We start from the raw sequence: 27,715 nt of genomic DNA, 5'->3' as shown, positions 1-27,715 counted from the left end.
CCTGTGAGAGGGACTTGGTGACCTCATCACAAAGCTCCATTGTTACCATGACACCGGCTTCCTGGATCCACGTCAACACGGCCGCAGGCCGAACGTAAACACCTGGGTCAGCCTCTTTGGCGGGACTTTTGACCCCGACTACTTCACACGCACCGCAATACACGTCTGGGAAAACAGCTGGATTCACAACCTTGGCTTAGCATTAGCCTAGCTGAGCGTAAGCCTAGCTAGCCCATCCTAGCCTATTGTAAGCCTTCTTTACTTGTAGGCAGTATGCTTAAATATTTCTTAGATCATTTTTTCTTCCCTTTCTTTAACGTGCTCTATAAACTGACATGAACCGACAGGCTTTGGTTTAATCTCAAATTGAGTTTGGAAGATTAAGGCCCCGTTTACACGAGGACGCTTGCGGGTGAAAACGATAAAATATTTTATCGGAAGTGCCTTTTGTTTAGACGGTGACGGCGTTTTTGGGGCATGAAAACGCATAAATCTGAAACCACCCTCCAGAGTGGAAAAGTTGAAAACGCTCCTCCGTAGCGTTTCCGTCTGCCAAGACGCAAAACACTGCTCAGATCTGCTCACGTCGCGTACGCATTTACATCACATACATGTGCCAGTACAAGGAAATAAACAAACATGTCAGATTATTTCCATGCGTCGTATTTCCACGAAATGTACAGGATATTTGCAGATAGTATTACTGAACAGAGAAGGATCTTTTTGGTTTTTGCGGCACGGATATGAGAAGGAAGAGTCTACGCATGCGCTCAGACATGGCGGTGTTGTGTGATAGTCTATCACAGCCCCACCTAGCAGCCTGGCATGCATACCCAATCGAATTCCACACACTTTTGCGTTACCGTATGCACGCAGATTTCCTCCCGAAAACGCTCGTCTAAACGTGGAATAAAAAGGTAAGACGCAACGCCACTTTTGCGTCTTCTATTCAGACCGTCATCGTGTAAACGTAGCCTTAGACCTATCCTATACGTTTTGCACATTGAAGCGTGAGAGTGTGTGTGGAGGATGGCTGGTTGAAGCAGCCTCACCTGGCCCAGTCTGATTGGACTCTGGGGCTGGGTGAGGCTGCACACCTGTTTCACGTTGAGTCATCAGTGTGCACAGGTTGAAGCAGCCATCACTGTACACTCAGGGAGAGATCTCCTGCATGGCAGCATAGTGCACCAGGCCATGTATCATCAACTACATACTTCACAGAGAGGGTGGGGTGTAGGCGGTGCTGAGGAGCTCCTGAGAGTAGAAAGAGGGAGGAGGAGGGAGAGGAGTGAGGGAGAGGGTGAGGTGGAGGAGGTGTGGAGGAGCTCCTGAGAGGAGAAAGAGGGAGGAGGAGGGAGAGGAGTGAGGGAGAGGGTGAGGTGGAGGTGGTGGTGAGGAGCTCCTGAGAGGAGGAAAAGGGCGGAGTAGGGAGAGGAAAGAGGAGAAGGGCGGTGAGTTATATTTAAACGGGGTGAGCAGTCTTCGGTTTGTTCCTCAGGAAATGACTTTCACACAAACCCGGGCTGCCAAGAAAGCTTTAAATACCGTCCTGGAGGAAGCAGCCGAAGGCTGGGCCACATGCTAGCGCTGGTCTGGGGCTGGGCACTCTCTCAGGGCATGGAGGATTTAGCACCACGACATGAAACAATACCTTATTCAGCGTCAACAAAAGGAGGATGGAGGCAGGGGAAGAACGGAGGGATTACGGACTCTACATGATGAGTACGCACGCACGCACACACGCTCTTTCATAAAGGCATGTATCATTGATTGCTGCTCATTAATTGCTTTCCATCTTAAATCATTTTAAATATTATCCTTGTTTCTGGACGTCTCGACCAATTCTAATTGGCTTGGTCTCGTTTGATTGACTGAAGTCCCCCCCCCCCCCCCACACACACACACACACACACCTCCCCCCCTCCTACTCCTCCTCGGAGCTGTCCGGGACCACGACGCTCCTCTGCGCAACATCTCAAATACCCGACACACATACACACACGCACACACACACACACACACACACACACACACACGTCACATCGACTACACGGAGTTTAATTTCCTTTCGGCACCGGGATTGCTTTTCTATTTCACTCAAGGTGAGTGTTGCATTCTAAGAAAGCCTATTTGTTTTGCGATGAACGATGCCGTGTTATGCGTAGTAGGCTAAGTTATATAAAAAATTAAAAACGGTTTAATTAAAACCTTAGATCTGAAATATAATTTCAAATTGTTCATTGACTAGAGACTTTCATTTGATAACGAATTAAACTCAGAAATGCCACAAATAGCCTACTTTAAGTTTAGGATCTAATAAAATGTGTCTTGGTCCCAGTCAGATATGAGAAATCATCTTAGAGAAGAGAGAGTTAAAACATCTTAAGGGCTATTAGTCTTGGAAAAACCCATGATCTACTAGTTATTGCTTTGGATTGAGTAATAGAATATAATCAGAATATATCATCCTGATTTCACGGATACGCAAATCCCATTATCCTTTGGTGAAAGCAACGGGGAATGGTGACGTTAACATGAACTCATTCACTCGTTCATTACGCGGTCGTTACGATTGTGTTCAGTAGGCCAATAAGTTAACTGAATATGGCAAGCCGAATTGTCATTTATTAACTAAGTTTGACTATCCGGAATTTACATTGTAGATATCAACAACTTCATTCAAGATATCTGTAATGTAGTTGTGACTAGTCGAAACGACAGTTAGAGATATCTGTAATGTAGTTTTGACTAGTCGAAACGACTGTTAGAGATATCTGTAATTCAGTTTTGACTAGGCGAAACTGAATTACAGATATCTGCAATGACTTCACGGAAAACGACATTCAATTCGTCACACATCTTAAATGACAATTGCAGATATCTGTAATTCAGTTTCGCCTAGGCAGAATGAAAGTTAAAGATATCTCAAACGTCATTTGAGTGTTGGGCATTACGTTTTAGATATCCAGAAATACGTAATTTCCCCTTGCCGCCATAATCAAAGAAGAAGTGGGTTAATTTCCGAATGGAATAAGAAAGGAGAAGTCATGGCGTTGGCTGTGATCGAAAAGATCACGAGAAAATATGGAGCGATGTAATCAGTGAATTGTGTGAATGATGATTGAACGAGGAGCTGCTCCGCTCCCGCTTAAAGTACTACAACGTCATTTTGACTAGTCGTAACTCCAGTTAGAGATATCTACAACGTCATTTTGACTAGTCGTAACTCCAGTTAGAGATATCTAAAACTTCATTTCGCCTAATCAAAACTTAATTTAAGATATCTGAAAAGTATGGCAAGCCGAATTGTCATTTATTAACTCAGTTTGACTATCCGGAATTTACATTGCAGATATCTGCAATTCAGTTTCGCCTAGTCAAAACTAACATTTCGGATATCCGCAACTACATTCCTCCTATCCGCAATTGTCATTTCAGATATCCACAAAGACATTCCTCCTAGGCGAAATGACGTCATTTTCGCCATTCATGTCTATGGGGTTTCTCATTGCGGATATCTACAATTCAGTTGCGGATATCCACTTTGTGAATTACGGATATCTGCAACTGAATTGTAGATATCTGTAATTCCAGTTTGAGATATCTACAATTGGATTCTGACTAGTCATAATTCCAGTTCAAGATATCTTTAATTCACCTCAATTCAAGATATCTACATGTCCCTTTTCAGATATCTTAAATTTAGTTTTGACTAGGCGAAATTAAGTTGTAGATATCTCTAACTGGAGTTACGACTAGTCAAAATGACGTTGTAGATATCTCTAACTGGAGTTACGACTAGGCGAAATGACGTTGTAGATATCTAATATCAAGTTATAGATATCTTGAAAGGAATTTTGATTAGAGATATCTACAATTGTAGATATCTTTAACTTTCATTCTGCCTAGGCGAAACTGAATTAAAGATATCTTGAATTCGAGTTTTGACTAGGCGAAATGACGTTTCAGATATCTGTAATGACGTTTCAGATATCTTGAGTTCGTTGTTGGTCTCCGGTGATATCAAATATTCAATTCTTCCGAGATTTCTTTGACAGCTTTCAATAGAACGACGTTCTCTCTCTCCACACATCCCCTGTGTGTGGGCTTGTTCAATTTCATGGCATTTTCTCGTGATCTTTTCGATCACAGCCAACGCCATGACTGCTCCTTTCTTATTCCATTCGGAAATGAACCCACTTCTTCTTTGATTATGGCGGCAAGGGGAAATGACGTATTTCTGGATATCTAAAACGTAATGCCCAACACTCAAATGAAGTTTGAGATATCTTTAACTTTCATTCTGCCTAGGCGAAACTGAATTACAGATATCTGCAATTGTCATTTAAGATGTGTGACGAGTTGAATGTCGTTTTCCGTGAAGTCATTGCAGATATCTGTAATTCAGTTTCGCCTAGTCAAAACTGAATTACAGATATCTCTAACTATCGTTTCGACTGGTCAAAACTACGTCACAGATATCTCTAACTGTCGTTTCGACTAGTCACAACTACGTAACAGATATCTTGAATGAAGTTGTTGATATCTACAATGTAAATTCCGGATAGTCAAACTTAGTTAATAAATGTCAATTCGGCTTGCCATAGAAAAGGGACATGTAGATATCTTGAATTGAGGTGAATTAAAGATATCTTGAACTGGAATTATGACTAGTCAGAATCAAATTGTAGATATCTCAAACTGGAATTACAGATATCTACAATTCAGTTCAACCCAGTCGCCAAGAAAAAACGTCAGTGGTGTACGTTTCCATGAACACTAGATACGCAGCATTTCAACGTAAAAAATAGCGTGTTATACCTACAGTATCCACGTGTGCCGCTGTGGAGGCGGGTTTCGGGGTTTGGGTTTCACGGCTTTCGCGGCAAATTGTGGACACGATTGTTTAGGGGGGGGGGGGGGGGGAGACTGTTGTTGACCGGGGAGGGGGGGGGGGGGGAGACACGTTTGTTGAGGGGGGGGGACGACACACGATTGTGGGGGGGGGGGGGGGGGGGGGGGGGGGGGGGGACGACGACGACACGGTAGTTGAAGGGGGGGGGGGGGGACACGTTTGTTGAGGGGGGGGGAGACACGTTTGTAGGGGGGGGGCACGCTCGACAACGAGAGTTGGTTTTTATTTAACGCTCGACAACGAGAGTTGGTTTTTATTGAACGAGACTTCAACACGGAACAGCTGCGCGAAACGATGGTCACGTCACTCTCGGTGACGGTGTCGACAATAATGAACACACGGACAATGTTAATAGAACAACACACAACCACATAACATCCCGAACCCATTAACCCCACTTAATCCTAACAACAAAACAAGTTAACAAAAGCCCCATTTGTCAACTGAGAACCCCAATTCCCAGAATCCCCCGCGGCTCCGGAACACGGCGTAGCTTATATTAATCTTTATTATCTGAATGGGAAATGCAATATTTTAGGACAGATACACCATTAAACGCGTTTCTAATGACATTTCTAGCGAGAAATGTACATTTTCCTTACATAATCTTCAGTCAGTGAATGTGTATGATCTTTATTAATCTTTATTATCTGAATGGGAAATGCAATATTTTAGGACCGATTCACCGTTAAACGTGTTTCTAATAACATTTCTAGCGAGAAATATACTTTTTAATTGCATAATCTTCAGTCAGTGATTGTGTCTGATCTTTAGTTTTATAGTTATTAGGAGTTGATCGGCTCGCTCGCATGTTTCAACGACGTCAGGTTGCTTTCGCTAAACTAGCAGCTCACGTGCTTCCTGCGTTTGTGTTATTAAACTGTTACTTTATGTAACTTTTAATGATATCATCTTGTTAGAAACACGTATATCTGAGAGCCAACCCAGTCGCCAAAACATACCTACGTTGACAGTGTACGTTTCGTGAACACTGGATTACGTCACATTTCAACATAAAATAGCGTGTTATACACACACACACACACGCACGCACATGCACAGACACACACACACAAGCACACACAAGCACACACACGCACGCACAGGCACACAGACACAGACACAGACACACACACACACACACACACCAACCAACTCTCGTTGTCGAGCGTTAAATAAAAACCAACTCTCGTTGTCGAGCGTGCCCCCCCCCTACAAACGTGTCTCCCCCCCCCTCAACAAACGGGTCCCCCCCCCCCCCCCCCTTCAACTACCGTGTCGTCGTCGTCGTCGTCCCCCCCCCACAATCGTGTGTCGTCGTCCCCCCTCAACAAACGTGTCTCCCCCCCCCCCCCCCTCCCCGGTCAACAACAGTCTCCCCCCCCCCCCCCTAAACAATCGTGTCCACAATTTGCCGCGAAAGCCGTGAAACCCAAACCCCGAAACCCGCCTCCACAGCGGCACACGTGGATACTGTAGGTATAACACGCTATTTTTTACGTTGAAATGCTGCGTATCCAGTGTTCATGGAAACGTACACCACTGACGTTTTTTCTTGGCGACTGGGTTGTTCAGTTGCAGATATCCGTAATTCACAAAGTGGATATCCGCAACTGAATTGTAGATATCCGCAATGAGAAACCCCATAGACATGAATGGCGAAAATGACGTAATTTCGCCTAGGAGGAATGTCTTTGTGGATATCTAAAATGACAATTGCGAATAGGAGGAATGTAGTTGCGGATATCCGAAATGTTAGTTTTGACTAGGCGAAACTGAATTGCAGATATCTGCAATGTAAATTCAGGATAGTCAAACTTAGTTAATAAATGACAATTCGGCTTGCCATAAACTGAAGCCAAAGGTCGGTTCCTGTTATGCTGAGCCTTCAGTAGTGAAGGCTCCATGAAGACCAAAGTCCTGATTTCACCTCCTGGAGAGGAGTGGTGGAGGGTTGTTCAAGCGGTCAACATCCAGTTGGGTGATTTTGCTTCAGTTGCATTTTGAAAGGTTTTTGTGAGTCGTGTTTGCCTTTATCTCTGCCTCACGTTATCTCTGACGTGAGGTGTGTGTGTGTGTGTGTGTGTGTGTGTGTGTGTGTGTGTGTGTGTGTGTGTGTGTGTGTGTGTGTGTGTGTGTGTGTGTGTGTGTGTGTGTGTGTGTGTGTGTGTGTGTTTATTTTGGGATGAGTAAAGCCTTACATTTAAACATAAAAGGTTTCAGACAAAATTTAATAAATTATTACTGAATAATTACAAAATCAACCTGCCTTACAACAAACACCTGCACTATTACACCAGCAGGGGCATGGGGCTAAAAATATATACAAAGAGAGCTGCAATATGTACTTTAGTTAACAATAAGTTGGTATTGGTCCATGAGATATTCCTATCAGATGTCAATCATCAGTCCAACTTGAGTGCAAATATCACTTTATTCACCGATTCCAATAATTTACATACAATGCCACCCTCAAAGTGCGGTGACATAGAATAACTCCCAAAAGTAGAGTGTATTACCTGCATGCTTGGAAGAGCCAAATGGGGATTCAGGGGAAGTGCTATCAAAGATTTCCCTCTCTTTCTTTTTTTATATCTTTAATTTCTAAGTATTTAAGACCTTTTGGGTTTACCTTATTTATTTTTTTGCTCTTGATGTGAAGCTTGTTTTATTATTAATTATTGATGACTTATATTGGTTTATAAAAGTTCAGACAGGTGTGCAACCAAATCCGATTAGAGATGGCCATTTGTAAATAATTTACAGAAGATGACTTGCATTTTGTTGTCCAAGTACCTGTTACTTGGTTCAATGACAATAAAGTTTAATCTAATCAAATCGAATGACTGTTGATACAAAAGGAGGCACATGAAGTTAACGGTCAGGAAAACCAGCTGAGTGTAGAAGGGTTTGTGTTTGTTAGCGCGTCTTTAGCGCGGATTGCAATGCCGCTTTTCCACTGCATGGTACCAGCTCGACACGACTCGACTCAGCTCGCATTCTTTGCGTTTCCACCGCGAAAACATGGTATCTGGTACCTGAAGTGGCTGCTTTTTTTAGTACCGCCTCGCTCTAGGTTCCAAGCGAGCTGAGCCGATGCTAAAAGGTGACGTCGGCAGACGGCCGGCCACTGATTGGCCAGAGAGTGTGACAAAGTCACGAGAGCGACATGTCAACCATGCTGCTGACAGCCATAGCAGCGCCGCAGCCAACATATTCCAATCCTTCAACTTCTTCAACATGCCAGCTAATAATAGTAATGTTATCGATGTCCACCATTGTTGTTATGTGGGTTCTGTCCATGTGTGGGATGCGTAAGTGTTGTTTGCGTCGCGTACAAAAATACGTCACGGTCCTTTCGCGCAGCCGACCCCGCCCACGTCCAGGAGGTACTATTTGCGGTGGAAAAGGACCCGTGCTGCTACCGTGTCGAGCCGTGTCGAGTCGAGTCGAGTCGAGCTACATGTGCGGTGGAAAAGAGGCATTATTGCAGCCTGCAGGGTTATGCGAGAAACATACGGAGGGACGCGGTCGTTGAGGTCCGCCGCCCCACATTGCTTGACACGTTAAACTCAACTAGAATCGCCACCATCAATTTGATATCAACAGAACAAAAATAGTCGGAAAGCATACAGAAACTATAGATAGTTAATGTGACAATCACATTATTAAAAATAAACTTGGAGCAATGATTTACTGAGGAACTATTTTTTTGGGAGAATGCTTTTGCAGGGAGTTCGCCTCCCCACCTGCCCATACGGCACGCGCCTGCTATGCAGCCATAAGGCATTCCAATCTTAACTTAAGTCTTTCACTATGATGTTTCTGTAATACACAGCCCTGCTCTTTTCTAATTATTATAATTTCTTCATAGATAGACGGTTGATCAGTATTACCTCAAGAATGTAGTCTCACTGCCGCGCCGCTTGCTTCGTTCGTTTGGAGGACTCTCGCGCCTTCCTTGTATTCAAAATCAGTGCCGGCGGGAGTCTCGGGGAGGGGGGGGGGGGGGGCAGGCGGGATGGGGCAATATTTCCTGGTTGCATTCACTTGAAGTCAGACTTTTGAAACTCGCTTTTGTAAATGTCTTGTAAAAGCAAAAAAATAAATGAATTATGCGCTGCCAACTGGGGTGGCAAGGCTTTTTTTAGGGTGGCAGTTGCCACCCCATGCCACCCCAGGAGATCCGCCCCTGTTGTAGTGGGTATACTGTGATGATTCCCTCCCAGCCTCGTACACACCCGTCCCGCCGGTTCGTGTACGTGTGTGGCGCTTATGGGGTGTCGCACCACACTCACTAACGCAGGGGTCTACAACCTGCTGCATGGATTTAAGAGTGCAACGATTATCAACAATCGTGGAAAGCTGAATAGGCTTATCAGTTTTAATAACAGTATGAACAAATATAACAGAAAAATTAAAAGTTGTCCTTTCTGTATTTCAATTGTGTGTACCAACTTCAGTAGTGAAGGCTCCATGAAGACCAAAGTCCTGATTTCACCTCCTGGAGAGGAGTGGTGGAGGGTTGTGCGTGCGTGCGTGCGTGTGTGTGTTTGAACATGGCCCTCAGTGATGACTGTGATGACCTACTGCTGTTGTGTTGGTCTGGTTGATGTTGCGTATTCCTGTGTGGTGTAGTTTTCTGTTGTTGTTAGCTATGTATGTAGTTGTGTGTGTTGTGCATTTGTCTTTGTGGTTTGCATTTTGCTAGTTATATTTTTGTTGTGCATATTGTATAGTTGTGCGTTCTGGTAGGTTTCAACTAACTCACACAGAGCTTCCGTCAGCAACACATGGGTTTGTGTGTGTTTATGTGTGTGGAGTGGGGGGGAGGGGGGGTCAGGCATGTGTGAGTGTTTTTGTGTGTGTGTGTGTGTGTGTGTGTGTGTGTGTGTGTGTGTGTGTGTGTGTGTGTGTGTGTGTGTGTGTGTGTGTGTGTGTGTGTGTGTGTGTGTGTGTGTGTGTGTTGGGGGGGGTGCAGTCTTAAAAACATCTGGAAGGCCAGTAGTGTAATTTGTGGTTCTGTGGCTCGGAAACCAGACGGACAGACAGCTAGACAGTCTATCAGACAAGTAGCCAAGCTGAGCCATGCTCATGTATGTAGGAATGAGAGAGAGAGAGAGAGACTGAACTTTATGAGCTGCATTGATGAAAACAGCAGAATATATTCCATCCAATATGTGTTGAATTCCCCCAGACAACCACCGCCTGCATCCCCATGACAACCACCTCTCAGACCACCACCACCACCACCACCACCGGCCGTCAGACTACCCCCCACCTGCTCCTCTGCCACCTGGCTCCTCTGTATGAGCGTTCAGCTGAGCGGCCCCAGGTTGAACCCGGGTTTACGCAGCAGTGGGTCTGGGCTTCATATTGACACCATGTGCAGTTTAAAGATGGCTGCCCAGGAGAATTCCTCCTGTCCTCCCCTACAGGCATGTGTGTATGATAGTCAATGTATGATAGTCAAGCTAATGGTGGTGCTGGTGCTAGTTAGGGTTAGGTTACAGACGCTGGCGTCCCAAGTGACTTACAAGTGAGGCTGAAAATAAAGTCCCATTCTGAGCTACAATAGAGGTTATAGTGCTGCATGTCTTACTTAATGTCGAGAGAGAGAGAGAGAGAGGGAGAGAGAGAGAGAGAGAGAGAGAGAGAGAGAGAGAGAGAGAGAGCAGTCAAACCAACGTGGTGTTGAAGTCTGTCTTCATCGTTGCTGTAGAAGGTCTCCGACCTCCTAAACATGTTGATATTCGATATTTGATTGGACGGTGATTCTCTGAGCCCTAGAGCTCTCCTGCTGCGTGTGACAGACGGCTGTCTGCTCTCCGCCGGTTCTCTGGATTACCTTTCCTCTGTATTAATTGGATTAACCGCAGATTAAGAGGAGGTAATCTGAACTGAATGCAGCCGGGCAGGTAATCGTCGTGGTGGCTGTGCTGCTTCTGCCGGGTCCAGGCTGAGGCTGAGGCCGTCGACACCACACCGATCACGTGGTCACCTACCAGCTCACTCTGGTGTTCCCCGTCCCCCGCCCAGCACTCAGGAAGACCATGGATGATCTAATTGTTCCGTCCTGGTTGAATGAAGGGAATCTCGTGTGATCGAACTTCATTTTCAGGAGATGGTGAACGAGGAAACCAGGCAGTAAGACAAATATGAGTAGACGTTAAACGTAGTGAGCGAGAGAGCCGACTTCTTCTGCCTCCATTAAGTCTGGTTAAAAATATTGTTTTTTAGAAGGTCATCAACCAATTGGAGATCAGGCAAACAATCCGGCAGGGAGAAGGCAAATGAGTAGTCAGGGAACATGGACACCTGGACTGGGAGTGAGGGAGTGTTCAATGAACAGGGGGATATTTGACACGAGGGGGCCTGGAGGTTCCTCTCTCCCACCATCAACACCACCACAGACCAGATTAACCCATACTGGCACCGTAGGGTCCGTGGTCCAAAGACCTTGTACTGAGGACGAAGATTACCGATGTTAGGCTGAGGCTGAAAGGGAGATAAATACGGCGATTTACGTCTTTAACAGATACCTGCTTTGGTGTTCCTTATCAGATCAGAACCTTGGGATATTAGAAGATAAACTAAAACCAAACTCCCCCAACCCCCCCAGACCATCAGAACAGTCTCTCCTGGCTTCACCAAAGCATCCGTGACCAATACACTTCGTCGTTGATCTCTCTGATGAGTATTTAGCATTCACAGGCTGAACACGACTGTAACCATGTAAATACAGCACTTTGGCCTTCCGAATGTTTGGGAACTTAAAGTATTTACTAATACAAAATACCTACCGACCGGCATTGTCCTTGAAGAACCAGCTCCCCAGCCAGAACTGATCTGAAAGAATACACATCTCCGGTCCCTCCAGTACTAAATCCCAGCATTCATCTGCTTGACAGCTTTATGTGGAGCTGACCGTGTCTTTTCTCACTGTTGGCCGTAGTCTCCAACTCAAATCTCAACCCCTTCACAGTACCTCATTCTCTCACTGTGTCACCAAGTTTTCCCCAGTTTTTTTTTACCAATCCCCCCCCCCCATTCATAGTGCTTTATTGGCAAGGATAATGTACATTAACTGTATCTCTTTCTGTCTGCACCTCTATCTCCCCACCTGTCTCCCTCTCTCATTGTCTGACCCCACCACAAATGCCTCTCTCTCTCTCTCTCTCTCTCTCTCTCTCTCTCTCTCTCTCTCTCTCTCTCTCTCTCTCTCTCTCCCTCTTCTTGGCTGTGTCTCTCTCTCCTTTCCTCTCTACTTCTCCTTCTCTCTCCCCTGGCCTCCCTCTCTCTCTCCCCTGGCCTCAAGTGAACTTAATGAAGCGGTGAGTCCCCTGTGTTGGTCGGACCCCCTGCCAGAGGAAACTAAGTGGATTGTAGAGGTGGCAGAGAGCAAGCATGGGACAGAGAGAGAGAGAGAGAGAGAGAGAGAGAGAGAGAGAGAGAGAGAGAGAGAGAGAGAGAGAGAGAGAGAGAGAGAGAGAGAGAGAGAGAGAGAAAGAAGACAGCTGGGATTAGGGGATAATCCCAAACATGGCCAATCCTACAGTGTCGTTCTCACGGCCTCTCTTGAACGCAACTTGGCTGACACGCATTTTATCACTGGCTCTAACGTGGCCCCTCCGGCTGTGTGTGAATCTTCTTCTCTGTTTCCTTTGCTTCATGAAGGTTTGAAACCCTTCCACAGGATCACAGCTGAGCGGTCACACTAACGAGTGACGAAGAAGACGAAGCGGAAGAGAGGGGCTTCCTCTGGCTGAGCGGAGACTCCGTGACTGCAGAGTTGGAGGAGCCGTGTGGAGCCACGGATAAAGATCTTTAGAGAGCGAGAGAGAGAGGGTGCCACCGATCCAAGGCCCCTTCCCTGGGTCTCCAAGCCAAGACCCTCTCTGTCTCTGCCCGGAGAGTCTCAGTCTCTCTCCGGACCCCCGTCTCTCACATGAAACCGTGGAGACGCCAACCAGGAGATTGAAAACATGTTCCTCCAGAACTCACTGCCAGTAAGTTGAAGATTAGAACGTTTCTGAAGTGGTTCTTTCTTTGGTTGTTGAATTTGGTTCAAGATTCAGTTTCCATGGCAGCGTCGTCTTATGTTGACGGCACGTTAAACATCTAAATGTGATTTCTAGAGTCCTTGAGAAAGAGTAGGAGAAGGAACTAAAGCATGAACCAGATGGAGAAACAATGTAATAATGGTGGTGGTGGTGGTGGGGCGGGGGTGGGTGGGCTGGACATCTGTGTATCAGATGGTGAGGAAACGTAGACGCCATATCTCAAACGATGACATCATATCCCAAACGGTGATGACGGCGCTGATTCCCACAGTGAGTTGTCTGGCTAGCCACCGGACGGCCGGGCTGCTAACCGAGGGGTTAGCAGACATGCTAATCCAATTAAGCCTCGTCAACAGGATTATTTATAAACTCCAACAAGACACACGTAACCCGCGAGCTAGGAAGCCCGGATGCTACGTTAGCATCAACTGGTGTGCATCAATGAGGTCCAGTCTCACTGGATGGAAGATGTACCATCATGTTTAAACAAAGATTGATATAAATGTTTATATGAAATATGCATGATCAATAATTTGATTATTATTATCTATAATTAGATAGAAAGACTGAATTACAAACTGAGTCCTCACATATCCCTAGGAGGCTAGTGAAGAGCTAGTAGACAGAGGGTAAGTCAGGAGTGTTAGGATGTAGCCTAGTTACTCTGTTGTCTGTAGCAGCCTAGACGAAGGCATCTGTTTGTTGCCCTCTTTGTTGGAGCAAAGCAGCTCCATGTGTTTGTGGAGTCACAAAGGCTTTCATTCCAGTTGGTTTTGTGCTTTTGTGGTTCTCTTCAAAAGCGTCTAGTTTCACTTTTGTTAGGACCAAACTTGCTCGAGGATACCTACAGATATTCTGCAGACATTGGGGAATTGGACCTGGAACCTTTCGGCTGGGTTTTGATCATGCTAAAGCCAGTGCTGTGTGAAGGAACAGAAAGGGCTTTCTACTTTGATCTGTGGTGGTAAAATGAAGAAACTGACACAGAGGGAAGGGAGGAGCGAGAGAGAGAGAGAGAGAGAGAGAGAGAGAGAGAGAGAGAGAGAGAGAGAGAGAGAGAGAGAGAGAGAGAGAGAGTTTCTGACACAGAAACAGAGCAGGAACGTAAACAGTGCTGCCGACTCCATGCGGACACACAGACATACAGAATGTACCCACTGCCCTCCGACATCCTGATCTGGGGTGGCCGGAGAGGGGAGCTGGCTGGCTGGGTGAGGAGGCGTGAGGAGGGAGGGGGTGTGGCGTGAGGAGGGTAGAGGAGGGAGCAGAGTTGGCACTCGCTGCATGGAGAATGAATTATGTGCACATTCTTAGGCCACTGGACAACACATTTCCTGCCTTCCTCTCCATGCTGCTCATTTAACACGTTTTAACTTTACTCTCCGTCTCTCTCTGTCTCTCTCTGTCTCTCTCTCCCTCTCTCTCTCTTTCTTTCCCTCTCTCTCCCCCTCTCTCTCTCTCTCTCTCTCTTTCTCTCCCTCTCTCTCCCTCTCTCTCTCTCTCTTTCTTTCCCTCTCTCTCCCTCTCTCTCTCTCTCTCTCTCTCTCTCTCTCTCTCTCTCTCTCTCTCTCTCTCTCTCTCTCTCTCTTTCTTTCCCTCTCTCTCTCTCTCTCTCTCTCTCTCTCTCTCTCTCTCTCTCTCTCTCTCTCTCTCTCTCTCTCTCTCTCTCTCTCCCCCCCTCTCCAAAGGAGATGGAGAGTCCCTCAACTCATTCTCGGGATAACGGCGTCCAACGGGGTCGGTTGTAAAGCACATCAAGGAACCTTCTGGAAAAAAACTGCCCGCTGATCGGAGGTTCCCACAGGAGACATCGACGGAGGGACGTTGCGCCCCCGTCTGCCGCCGCCGCCGCCGCCGCCATGAGCATGGCGAAGATTCCGGGCTTCAAGGGCCTAGCGTTGGGCTCCCAGAGCCGGCGCAACTTCAAGAGCGACCTCTCCGTGGACATGATCAGCCCGCCGCTCGCCGACTTCCGGCACACCATGCACGTGGGCCGGGGCGGGGAGGTGTTCGGGGACACCTCCTTCCTCAGTAACCACGGCGGCCGCAGGGAGGAGCCCGCGGGGAGCCCCGACTCCGCCACCGGATTTTTCACCCGCACGTTCCGCCACGTCCGCCGGAACCCGGAGCCGCGGCTGCGGGGGGGCTCCCGGGAGCTGTCCTCGCCGCCGCCGCCGTCCATCTCGCCCATCATCAAGAACGCCGTCTCGCTGCCCCAGCTGAACCTGGACCTGCACAACGGCGGCCTGCAGAGGGCGCTGTTCCCCAGCTCGGCCAGCTCTAACGAGGGCTACTACCGCTACGGTGGGTGGAGGCGAGGGGAGGGGCCTGGGGAGGGCTGAGCGGCGGGCTGCGCCTCACTTTACTGTTGCCGGGCAACCGTGGAATGTCTCTGTCTGAAAGTGAACTGACTGGCACCCCGCCAGCTCACAGAGTATAGCGCGTACCATTAGGCCCATTCCTAATCGCCGCGACGCAGGGTTCGATTCCTGCCCGTGGCCCTTTGCTGCTTGTCCTCACTTTCCTGGCTATCTCACTCTTTCATAAAGCATAAAAATGCAAACAAAAATAAGGCAAGAGCATTGAGCAGAACTCTTGGCTCACGTTGGTAACCAACGGCTGCTCCCGACTGTTGGAACCAGTCGACCGGGGTCGGTGTCTCTCATGCCCTGAGGGGGACTTTGGAGAGCAGGCAGACATAAACCATGGGACTAATAAACATATACATTCAGCCAGAAGAGAGAAACAATACTTTATATACTAACGCTCCATTGCAAAATTTCCCTTTGGAACAGATGCATCGTCGACTGCAGTCCAGACAGCTAACTGTTGCTTCAGAGCACCCATAATGGTCACCGCTATAAAATACGTCTTTGTGTGTGTGTGTGTGTGTGTGTGTGTGTGTGTGTGTGTGTGTGTGTGTGTGTGTGTGTGTGTGTGTGTGTGTGTGTGTGTGGCTGTGTGCGTGTAGTTGCATAGTTGCATTTAACCCAACATTAACTGAGCTGACTGAGACATGAATCAACGATTATCCTCGTCCTCCAGGTTTCTCCCCAGGGGGTCCTTCTCAGAAAGGTCAAAGGACCGAATAACTGAGGTTGGAATTTAGTCCTCCAGACTTGGACATGGAATGTAATATAGATTGCTGTATTTACAGTAGACTCTGATTAACATTACTTTTGATTATCTCTCGATTATCAATAGACATTTTCACTTTAGTGTGATAGTTTTTGTGATAATGTGTACGATTTTCAAACTATAGTTTGTTGATATGCAACTGATGGTTTATTGACAGACCAAAGCACTTAACACACAAGGCTGGTTTAGCAACAAGTTGAGGACAGAGGTGGATAGCATCTCTGGAATCTCAATTTTATCCCTGTTTAAGATAAATGATGGATGATGATGTAAAATGTGTTCATCCGCCTGCTGTCTGGGGGTCCCCTCAGTCACCCCAGCATCACCTGAGAACTGCATACGACCTCACACACGTGCAATCACATGCGCAGTTACACACACTTACATGCAACACGTGTGATGGAGGACATTTTTGACACCGTTTGTGTTTGTTTGTGTGTTACTTTGACTAGACTGTGCCACCCCCCCACCCAATCAGTGGATGTTTGTGTCTGGACACAAATATCCATATGGGTGTGGGCGAAGGTGTGTGCGCATTTGTTTGTGTGTGTGTGTGTTTGTGTTTTTGTGTGTGTGTGTGTGTGTGTGTGTGTGTGTGTGTGTGTGTGTGTGTGTGTGTGTGTGTGTGTGTGTGTGTGTGTGTGTGTGTGTGTGTGTGTGTGTGTGTGTGTGTGTTGTGTAAAAGCTGTATAAATACTCTATACTGAAAATGGCGGAGTGGAGTTCACCAGGTTGTGGCTTGAGTAGCTGCTGCCCAACAGATACAGAGGAACCAGATCAGTGGTCACTAACTTTAGCTGGAGACTGGGGAAACCAAAATATACCAATATACACTACCACAGTATCTGTGCGTAAACACTGGTGAACTTTTCTTTGACCTTGTCAAGAAAAGTTTATCTGCGCTGAGGTACTGTCTTGATTTTCATATTGTGCCTACTAACAACCAGATGACCTTCCTCAGTAACTTGCTATGTCCTTACACTGGTTGAACTGTGCATTCAGCGGTGGCTTTACTGCTCTTTTCAGGCCGGTTTTAGAATATGAAAAAAGTGCAGTGCCGTCATGGCACCGCGGAATGTGTGTGGGTTTGAAGAGAGGGAAAACTCGTGTGGCAGCTGCTGCCTCGTAGCAGAGGTTAAACAAACTGCATGTTGCTTCTGATTACTTTTGTACTATTAGAATAAATGACAACATGGGAGGCCTGAAATGATTTAGTTTACATATTTATTATTTATTATTATTGTTTATATAACAAATCTGACAAATATCTGACTTCCTCTGCTCTCTCTCAGGTCTGCAGTCCGGCTTCGTCACTCTCCCTCGTCTCTCCAGACTGGACAGAGAGTTTCCGGAGGGAAACATCCGGAAGAGCTCCTTAGCGGACAGCGGCGGCAGGGCCACTCCCACGCTCTCTGACTCCTTGACCGATTTCACCGACTTCACCTTCGACCTCGGACCCTCCCTAATGAGCGAGATCCTGAGTTTGATCGACAGTCCCAGGGGCCTATCGGGTGGCGGCCTGGAGGCCGAGGGACGAGGGGATGAGGAGGAGGAGAAGGAGGAGGAAGAGGAGGATGACCGCTCCTCCTCCGTCCTGCAGATGACGCTGGAGAGCCCCCCCAGCTCCCTCACCCCCACCTCCACCAGGGGGAGCTCCCGAACCTCCGTCTGGACGGAGCGAGGGGAGGCGTCGGCGGGCAGCGGCGGCGATCCCGCGAGAACGCCGCCAGACGCGTCCTGCCGCTCCCCTCAGGGGGCGGAGCCGGCCATGGAGGCGGAGCGTTTCCAGCGGGCGTCCAGTGTGCTGTCCCGCCACTACGGGGGCGGGTCCTTCAGTCACCGGGACGATGCCTCGCAGCCGCCCCACGGACTCCGTACCGCCGTGTCGTTCTCCGGACGCCGGACCTCGCCACGCGCCAGCGGCGAGGACGACGAGATTAAACTGTAGGAGCTGAGGCCGCGCGGTCATGCGGCCTGCAGGGCAACGACCCGGTTGGTCAGCCGGACCGCCGGTTCACCACACGGTCCAAACACATGAACGTTTGTTGGAAAACGTGGACAAAGTCTTCAGACAGTTTCGACAAGAGGGATGAAGTCGTCGTCCTCAGAACCACCGGCCCTGTGAGGAGATGTATGTGTCGTGTTGTTTACCTACTAACACTTAAGAGGTCATCGGTGTGCCGCTCACTCTGCACTGCGCAGGGGTTTGACCAACTTTATTGATGACCTTTAAATCGAACTGATCGAAACATCCACAGAGCACCTAACAGACAAACCTATGTAAGAATAACACGTTAACTCGACAGTGGAATAATACCTACCTTGGTAAACCATCTCAAATATAGCTAAAGAACTTGCGTAATACAGCATTATTGACCTACCAGCAACTATGAGATTGTGAAATGATGGTATTTGATAAAATATAAGCCACAATTCTGTATGATGTCAACCTTGTTTTAATAAAAATATCTACATATATATATATTTGTGATGGCTTGGAGACATACTAACTGCCATGAATCCTGAGGCGTAAAGGTGCGTTCACACCAAAAGACACATATGTCGGCCGTTCGCGTTGTCGCCCAAATTTTGTCGCGTGGCAAATCATAAACTGTCCCTGTGTAAGTTTTGCATTGCGAATTTGCTGCGGTTCAACCCGGACTGCACCGCAGGGAACGGTTGGTCGGTTGAACGCTGATTGGCTGTGACGCTACCAGGGCTCCAGAGTGCGCCTAATTTGGGCGCACATGCGCCTAGAATTCGGGGTAGTGCGACCAAATATTTTATTTGGGCGCACCGGTGCGACTGAAAATGTATCTGGTATAATTATTATTATTTATTTTTTTACAAAGCAGTCTATTCATAATATTGTAATAACCACGGAAGAGGCAGTGAATGTAGTATTGATTAGAGAGCGATTTATTAGACACCTAATAAACCGTTGGGACACGCAAGACCGGTAACAATAGCAACGCCGGTAAACAAACCCGCGAAGCCCAATCCAGGGGCCTGTACTACGAAGCTCGATTAGAGGGTTAGCGAGGTATGTTGAGCTGAAAGCCTGGGTTAGCTGTACCATGAAAGTCGATCTCTTTAAGCGTCGCTGTATCACCATGGTGACTTACGCTCGCAACCAAACCTGGTCGGGAGCAGCTTTTCAGCGAGTCTACCCGGAGATCGGCTGCTTATATCGGCGTGCGCAGCTTCCTAGCCCCTCCTCCGATAATGGCGTCACCATTTGTGGGTGTTCGCATGGACCTCGGCGCACTTATCGCACAGGCGTCTCTTCGGAGACAGAGGGTTTTTCGGGACAGAACCGATCCCTTGACAGATTCGGCATTTATTTAAGGCATTTATTTAATGGTCAAGATATTATTAATCAATGGCGTAATTATCGACGGTGCAACCAGTGCAGCTGCCCGGGTTGCCGCCCCCCCCCCCCCCCCCCCCCCCCCCCCCACACACAACTCAGCGCAAGCCTGGCACGGTCCAACCACCCCCCCCCCTCAACAACTCAGCGCAAGGCAGGCACGGTCCAACCCCCCCACCCCCCCCCTCTACAACTCAAAACTTGGGTGCACCATAAATACGTGCTGGTGCACCCAAATTAAAAATTTAGGCGCACCAGTGCACCCAAGGAAAAAGTTAGTCTGGAGCCCTGGCTACACATGTGACTCAGTGGCCACACTGTTGAACGCTGATTGGCTGTCATCAAGCAAATGTCGCGGCAAAGTTGAAATATTTCAACTTGAGCGAATTTGTGGCACTGCAAATCCTCATGCACGCCCTCGCCTGTGCAGGGCGAAAGTGTCGCGCGACAAATCAAAACTTGTCGCAGGTTTTCTCTAGTGAAAAATGCGCCGATTCGCGTCTCTACATTGACTTTGTCTGGAGTCGTGTCGCCCCTTCGCGTTTGGTGTGAACGCACCTTAACAGCCTCTGATTGGCTGAGCTTGCTGTTACCATGGAAACGTTCACCTGAACGTCATGTCAAGCTTGTGAGTTACGGGTGATTACGTCACGATCATCATGGAGAAACTATGGTTACCCTCTCTGACATGCTGAGATATTTAGAAAGGAAAGGATGGATGATCACCGCAACTCACTGTCCGTGGAGGCGCCAAGTTTAGAGTTCATTATTTAGTTAGTTAGTTAGTTAGTTATTTCATGAATAGGAATTCCAAATATGTTGCAACTTGTCTCTGTCAGTTCAGCCAGAATAGAGCCGGACGGGCCGGAGCCAGACTAGAGACCAGAGCGGTTGGTAGAGAGTGGAGATGCATCGGACCAGCTCCAGGGCGGAGCCGGTCCAGAGTTTCCGTCCCTCCTTGTGTTTTTAGCGGTTGGTTCTGTAAGGATTTTGACTCTCACTTTTCACTCGTAGCAACAAAAAGTTGAACACTTTTAAATTTTAAATTACACAAGAATAGAGTTAACAATATAATATGAATACCTTTTTTAACCAGTTTTAAACATAAAAGATTTTAAAAGAAGAACGATTTTAACTGTTTAGGGCGTGTTCACACAGGCAGTTTTTTTATATTAAAAAAACACTGACCAGAGCGGTTTTTTTTACCAACTAAAAAACTGACAGGGGGGTTTTGTCTAGCACAATGTTCTAGAGCACATATACGTTGCAAATCGGTTACAGTATCAAAGTGGTTTGACTACACTACTTGTATCAGTGTCAAATAGTTACAATGTCGAGAATTGTTGTTTTGGCGTTAGATGCCAACGACAAGGATAACGACGAACCTTCCCGTTTGTGGGTGCATGATATAAACGGGGACGGCAGCAGTAGGGTGCGTTTCATAGTTTGATACAAGAGCTACGGTTTGATAATGCACGGTTCAGTGCGTATTTCAGACTCGACAAGAGTCAAACTTGAAACCCTTTTGCGCATCATTGAGCCTTCAATAATAAAGCAAGACACCCACATGAGGCAAGCCATATTTAAACAATACGTGTTTTGAGGACTTTCCTAGTGACATAAGTTCTCGTTCATTGGTGAGCTGTCAAACAACTGCCTGACGTCGGGTGCTTTTTCTTGGCGAGTTGAACTTTTCCCAACTTGAAAACCACCCAGAGCAGTGAAAAACACCTGCTGGCGGCGGTGTTTTTAAAAGCACCCAGGATTTTCTTTACAGAAACACACTGTATCATAGGAATATAATGTAAAACATCCACTGACACATGAAAAAAAAACTGCCTGTGTGAACACGCCCTAGTATCAGGGGTGCAAACGGGTGATGGCTCAAAAAGGTCTAGGTGACATGCTAAATATGCTAGAAGTTCTGTTAATTTATACATAAAAGCCTGTTATATTGTACTGTGATATTCAGACTTATATGAAGCAGTGCTAACAATAAGAAAAATAAAAATTTGGGCGCATCTAATGGAATTTTAAAGATATATTTATTCTGTGAAGCTACAAATTACATAGAATTCCACATGGTTTAAGCCTGGGTACCTAGCAGTGTCGGGCACATTTGCCCACCAGTTCACCATGTTGTCACAATCAATGTACAGGGGAAGGGGGGAATCAACGTTGTACTTGAACATTTCCAATGTCACACTAGGTTGGCACCAAGTGGCCCATTATCCCTGGCCACCACTTCAGCCATATGCCAGTCTCTGAGTGGCCTCTCACCAATGGGTTGCAAGCAGACAGTGATTGTAGGGTCCTGCTCTTCAGTGGCAGTTTTTTTATGCATGTATATTGCTGTGGATGTATAGCCGATCTTAAAACAATTACTAATCGGGTCAGGTTCTCAGCCACTGGACTGACATACAGCTCAGAGAGAGGCAGCATTTTGTCCCTGAAATCCATCTCCATTTTTAAATGTGGTGTGAGATTCTCAGCCTTGACAAAACAAGCAATGAAATTGGTGACCACTCCAAGCTGCTGGTCACGTAGTTGGTGAACATGGGTTCAGCCCTGCGTAAAATCATGCCCTGTTCTATTCTATTCTTAAAGGTTGGGTATGGATTCTCTTTTTTGGCCATTTTTGCAAAATTACTTGAAATCATTATCATAACCCTTACAGCCACTGAGTTAGAAGTACTGACATGAAAATTAAACAAGTCAATCATCTGTGGAACGGGCAGGGGCTCGAAAGACTCCTCATTTCCAGACCCACCGAGTGGCCTTGGACAGTAAGTACGTCAATCAAACGGTCGTGCTGCACTCCCCCCCCCCGCGACCCCTTCGTGCACGTACTCAAAGCTCGTGACCCAGAGCAAGCTTCTGTTGTTATCCTGCAGTAGCTACTGGAGCTAGCTAACTAGCTAATGGCTCGCTCTCGCGCATCTGTGTTCGCTCGTGCATGGTTGCGCGTCCATGTACTTGGAATGGGTGGAGTCAGAATCAGCGTTGAAGGAGAAGGGGTAGGACCATTTGAGTTGTGTATTTTCAAAATCTGCTGGCGTTTCGCAAATCCCATATCCCAACTTTAATTACAACAACAATAATATGACCATTCACAGACATGACTGATAAATATATTTTTATTAACATAACAGCACACTTTAAAAGTACTACATACAGTCAGAAAGTGCATTTGAATTTAATATGAAATATTACAGGCAGAAAGGGAAATTTCCATTCATATTCTGCATGGAGGTTTTTATCATCAGACATAATTTCGTAATCATCCATGGCATACTTACCACGAGCCAAGAGATGTGAAACAATTGTATATGCTGCTATGGAAGAAACAAGTGAAAGAAAGGTTTTGAGGAAAATATGTTTTATTCGCAATGTGAAAAGCACTACACTACCTACAATCCTTAAGTGTGACACGTCTTTGATTGGTGGAGCTGTTACCATGGAAACGTTTCCCCGTGCATGCGAAAGTCAAACCGTCGATTACTGCTACCACTGAACACCACGATTGTTTACCACAGAGTAACCGACCATGATTTCCCTTTCTTACCTGACGCGTATTTTTTAGAGATAAAAAATCTCTGTAGGGATTAAAATCCCGTCAGACCATGTACTAACTGGAGTATTTATGACAGCGGCTTGTGTGTTCTGTCGGCGCCAGTATGAGGAGACCCACAGGGTTGCGTGAGTACTGCCGGTGTTCTGCCAATTTCGGCTACCCATCAAATTCTGCTACCTAGGTAGCAGAATTCACGATCCTGCTTGCACATCCATTAATTTCTGCTACCTTTAAAATGTTTTAAAGAAAATACTCACCATCAGCCTGATGGTGAGTACCCTATTTTCTTTGAAACATTTGTTTGTGACCGCTAATTCAAAAACATTGACAGAAAATGCAACACCTTTTCGAACCTATTTTCCAAAACAAGTCCTTACAAATCTAATTACTGCAACGGTCTGAAGACGTCAAGACAAATTGGAAAGCTAATATATATATATATATATATATATCATTAACAGTCATGCAGTTAATTGAAACTTTGAAATAATTTAATTTTCTAATTTACATATTTATTATTTATATGCTCATTACTGCAACCCCTTCCGCAATCTACAACCTAAGATTGCTGATATTTCATTGAAACCTCGCATATTTTCCAAATAATGTGGCAAACCTGAAAGATTTTTTTTTATAGATTATGCACATGCATTTAAAAGCAAACTACTATTTTTTAATTAAGGGTGCACTCACACTAGGCCATCTGGCCGTGGCCGTTTTCACACCTAACCGTGCTCAAATCTGCCAGTTTGAGTGTGGCCAGTCTGGACAGGCCAGGCCAATTTGGCCACTTGGGAGAGGTGTGCTGCTACGGTACGGGCCGCCGCGGTACAGATGCTAATGAGCCGACACGCGCACACGCACGGCTACGCAACCTGAGCTGGATGACGTATAGTCCATGCGACGACCATGGACATAATAAAGGCGACGAGCCTTCTTTCCCATTAAACGGTAAACATGGCGTCTAGCGATTCAACTGCTGGTTCACGTTGGTCCCATAGAGAAGTCGAGTGTCTGTTAGCCATTTCGGCATTTCGGCTCCAAATAAGCAACAGACTCAGCAAAGTGCGAACTGTGTTCTCTGTGTTGTTGTCCATTGTTGTTAAAACTCTGACTGTCGGCAGACTTTATTATGGTCCATGCAGCGGACGCTTGGTGATGACGTGTTACGAGGTGATGACGTATGTACAAGAGCCTACCGTGGCCAGGCCACAGTTGCGACGGCCAACGGCCACGGCCAGATGGCCTAGTGTGAGTGCAGGCCAGAAAACATGGGGCCAGTTGAGCACGGTTAGGTGTGAAAACGGCCGATGGCCTTGTGTGAGTGCACCCTAATTCAATTAAAATGAAATGAACACCTGTTGCCGTAATGATACATGGCTTTCGGAAATGAGGTTGATGATTCCGGTAATAATAATAAGTATACTCAGACTGAGGTATGGTTAAAAACAAAATAACATTTAATGTAAAAAATACATCAGATAATATTGGCTCAATCATGGATTTCAGTTTAATTAATTTCATTTGCACTGTTTTTTTTCATTCAATTTCATTCAATTTCATTCAATTTCATTTTTCATATAATTTCATACCATTTCATTTTGCTCTGCAGACATACCATAGGCTCAAAAAAGAGAACACATAAAAACAACCCATGCAAATACATTTGAAAGAGCTAAACATAGTAACATTAGAAGCTACATTAGAAGAAACACATAAACCATTTAACCTTAAAAATACCGACCACCTAGGGCCTGTATACAGCTGTTTGAATACTTTGCCCGGATCTCAGGCAACACACAGAAGTGTCGATCAGAGGATGTGGCAGGTTGAGGCTCTGGGATGATGGCTTTTATGTCATGAAAGTAGTACTACCAGACCTTTTCTCCATCAAATCTGACAGAAAGAAAAAATTGTTCGCTCCAGCACAACTCATGGTGTCAACCTCATATTGACCATGGACAATCTAGGAAGAAAGTAAAACAATTAAATACTCAATAGGACTCAGGATTTATTATCAATAACATGACGGGCCAATACCACAACATTTTTCTACATACCTGTGTGATGGTGCCAGGGAACAGTCCTGCATCCATAGGCAAAACCGCAAAAGCAGGACACTTCTCTGGTGTGAATAAGGCCTGGTTTTGTCGATGTCAGCTTGAGGAGAAAATAATGTAACTTTAGGTGAAATTCAACATCAAATGAAGACATACAATTTATACATATTTTGATATAAGTACAACATACTGAAAGCCGAAATATGTCACAAGTAGAACATCTTATCTTTCAAATAAAAAACCATCCCTTTTAGAGCTTGTAGGATATTTCCTCCAGGAAACCAGGTAAGTATAAGTTTCTCTCTTTTTGTAATATACATTCATAGCATGAACAAACTACAATTATAATAGTTTTACCTATTTTGTTTGAAATCTGAATATTCAAAGAACGAACCATACACGTGTAAGGATATCCTGCGAGACACTATTATGTTTCTAAGAGGCCAACGTAGCTGGAGACTGTGACGTAACGAAATGTTTAATAAAGTTAGTTGAATACTTACCAGCTAAGATGTCAGTCGCATATCATTACATGGTACCAGGAGTAAAAGTATTAAACACGGAGTGGGTGAACTCAATGGTCTGCGTAAGAAAGCCTAATGGTGCTCTCAGAATATACATGGACCCAAAAGACCTCTATGAAAACATCCTAAGAGAACAATATCAAATTCCCAAGAGAGAAGAGACCCTGAGTGAGATGCCTGGGGCGCAGTGGTTCATAAAGCTCGATGCGTCACATGGATTTTGGCAGTTGCAAATTGACAGTGCAAGCACAGACCTACAGTATGCACCTTCAACACGACCTTTGGGCGCTACAGTTATCAGAGACTCCCCTTTGGTATTTCCTCAGCACCAGAAGTTTTTCACTGTGCAATGGAGAATGTGTTTGAAGGACTGGAGGGGGTCAGGGTTTATATTGATGATGTCATAATATGGGCGGAGACCCCAGGACAGCTCAACCGCAGAGTGCAAAGTGCGCTTCAGAGAGTCCACAAGTACGGGCTCAGATTGAACAAGGAGAAATGTCAGTTCAGCACACAAGAAGTCACGTTTCTTGGGGATCGACTGACAACGGCAGTAGTACAGCCGGACATGAACAAAATCAAAGCAGTGACGGACGTGCCCCAGCCAACGGACAAGAAGGCGGTACAAAGAGCATTAGGGTTGGTGAACTACATGGGAAGATTCGTGCCTATTCTGGCCAAAAAGACTGTTGCTCTCCGCCAGCTCCTGCAGTCAAACACAGAGTGGTCCTGGCACCAAACACATGACAAAGAGTGGAAAGAAATCAAGGACATTTTAAGCACAAAACCAGTGTTGGTGTTTTTTGATCCGAGTAAGAAGACACAAATCTCCACGGACGCCTCAAAAGATGGACTGGGGGCCGTCTTGCTGCAGGATCATGATGGAGATTGGAAACCAGTGGCTTATGCTGCACGATCCATGACAGAAACAGAACAAAGATATGCTGTGATGGAAAATCTACATGTTACGTTCAGGTTCTTCTAAAATGTAAATCTTAGTGTTTCGTGTGATGTAATCTTGTTTCACATTCCATTCTTGGAATCTTGCTATTCAAAGTCAAAGTCAAAGTCAGCTTTATTGTCAACACTTCACATGTACAAGACATGTGAGGGAATCGAGAAAACGTTTCCCCCTATCCCGCGGTGAACATATAAAAAGTGCACAGGCACAAATATACGAGACAACACAAAAAATAGACAAGATAGACAATGACATATAAAATATAGGAGTTCTCTATGAATAAAATAAGTAAAAATAATTGTGCAAAGAGGCAGTCAATACTGGCAGCAAAAAGTCATGTAGTAGTGCATTTTTTAAATAGATAAATAAATAAATAAATAATAGCAGCAATTTCAGTCTGTATGGTGTGTATTTAAACTAGTAATAGTAATAGTGCAAAGACAGTTAGTCCACAGTGTAGCAAGGCAGAAAGCAGGGGGGGGGGGTATTTCAGCTTACTGACAGCCCTGTTGATGTGGCTGAGGGGAGAGAGGGGAGAGAATTTAGTTTCTTGACAGCCTGGTGGATGAAGCTGTTTTTGAGTCTGGTGGTGCGGGCATGCAGGCTCCGATACCTTCTTCCAGAGGGCAGGAGGGTGAACAGACTGTGAGCGGGATGGCTGGCCTCGCTCACAATCCTGGTCGCTTTGCGGGTGAGGCGAGTGCTGTATGTGTGTTGCATGGAGGGGAGTGGGGCACCGAGGATCTTTGCAGCTGTGTTAACCACACGCTGCAGGGCTTTCCTGCTGTATTCAGCGCAGCTCCCGCCCCACACGGTGATGCAGCTGAACAGGATGCTCTCAATGGTGCCTCGGTAGAATGTGCACATGATTGATGGGGGGGCTCGTGCTTGCTTCAATTTTCGGAGGAAGTAGAGGCGCTGATGGGCTTTCTTCGCCAGTGATGCAGTGTTGGTGGTCCAGGAGAGGTCGTCGCTGATGTACACCCCCAGGAATTTTGTGCCACTCACTCGCTCCACTGCCGCACCATCGATGGTCAGTGGTGGGTGCTCAGTGTGGCGTCTCCTGAAGTCAACAACAATCTCCTTAGTTTTGCTGACATTCAGCAGGAG

At 46.1% G+C, this 27,715-nt stretch overlaps 1 protein-coding gene across 4 annotated transcripts; it reads left to right on the top strand.

Moving 5' to 3' along the window:
• The first annotated feature begins 1,434 nt into the window (after positions 1-1,434).
• Positions 1,435-18,728, top strand: cdc42ep1b (CDC42 effector protein (Rho GTPase binding) 1b). Of its 4 annotated transcripts, none has more exons than XM_056604886.1 (4): positions 1,435-1,722; positions 12,612-12,924; positions 14,667-15,282; positions 17,409-18,728. In XM_056604886.1, the coding sequence occupies exons 3-4, from the start codon at positions 14,838-14,840 to the stop codon at positions 18,062-18,064; spliced, it is 1,101 nt and encodes a 366-aa protein (XP_056460861.1). In that variant the 5' UTR covers positions 1,435-1,722; positions 12,612-12,924; positions 14,667-14,837; the 3' UTR covers positions 18,065-18,728. The 4 variants fall into 4 exon arrangements, with proteins under 4 accessions (XP_056460861.1, XP_056460859.1, XP_056460860.1 ...); XM_056604884.1 differs by having other exon boundaries at positions 12,593-12,924; XM_056604885.1 differs by lacking the exon at positions 1,435-1,722 and adding an exon at positions 2,003-2,102.
• The last annotated feature ends 8,987 nt before the right edge of the window (positions 18,729-27,715 follow it).

The sequence above is a fragment of the Gadus chalcogrammus genome, chromosome 2, assembly GCF_026213295.1.
Source record: "Gadus chalcogrammus isolate NIFS_2021 chromosome 2, NIFS_Gcha_1.0, whole genome shotgun sequence".
Taxonomy (NCBI): Eukaryota; Metazoa; Chordata; class Actinopteri; order Gadiformes; family Gadidae; genus Gadus; species Gadus chalcogrammus.
The sequence above is the reverse complement of the archived record's forward strand: the minus strand, read 5'-3'. Positions and strand labels throughout refer to the sequence as shown.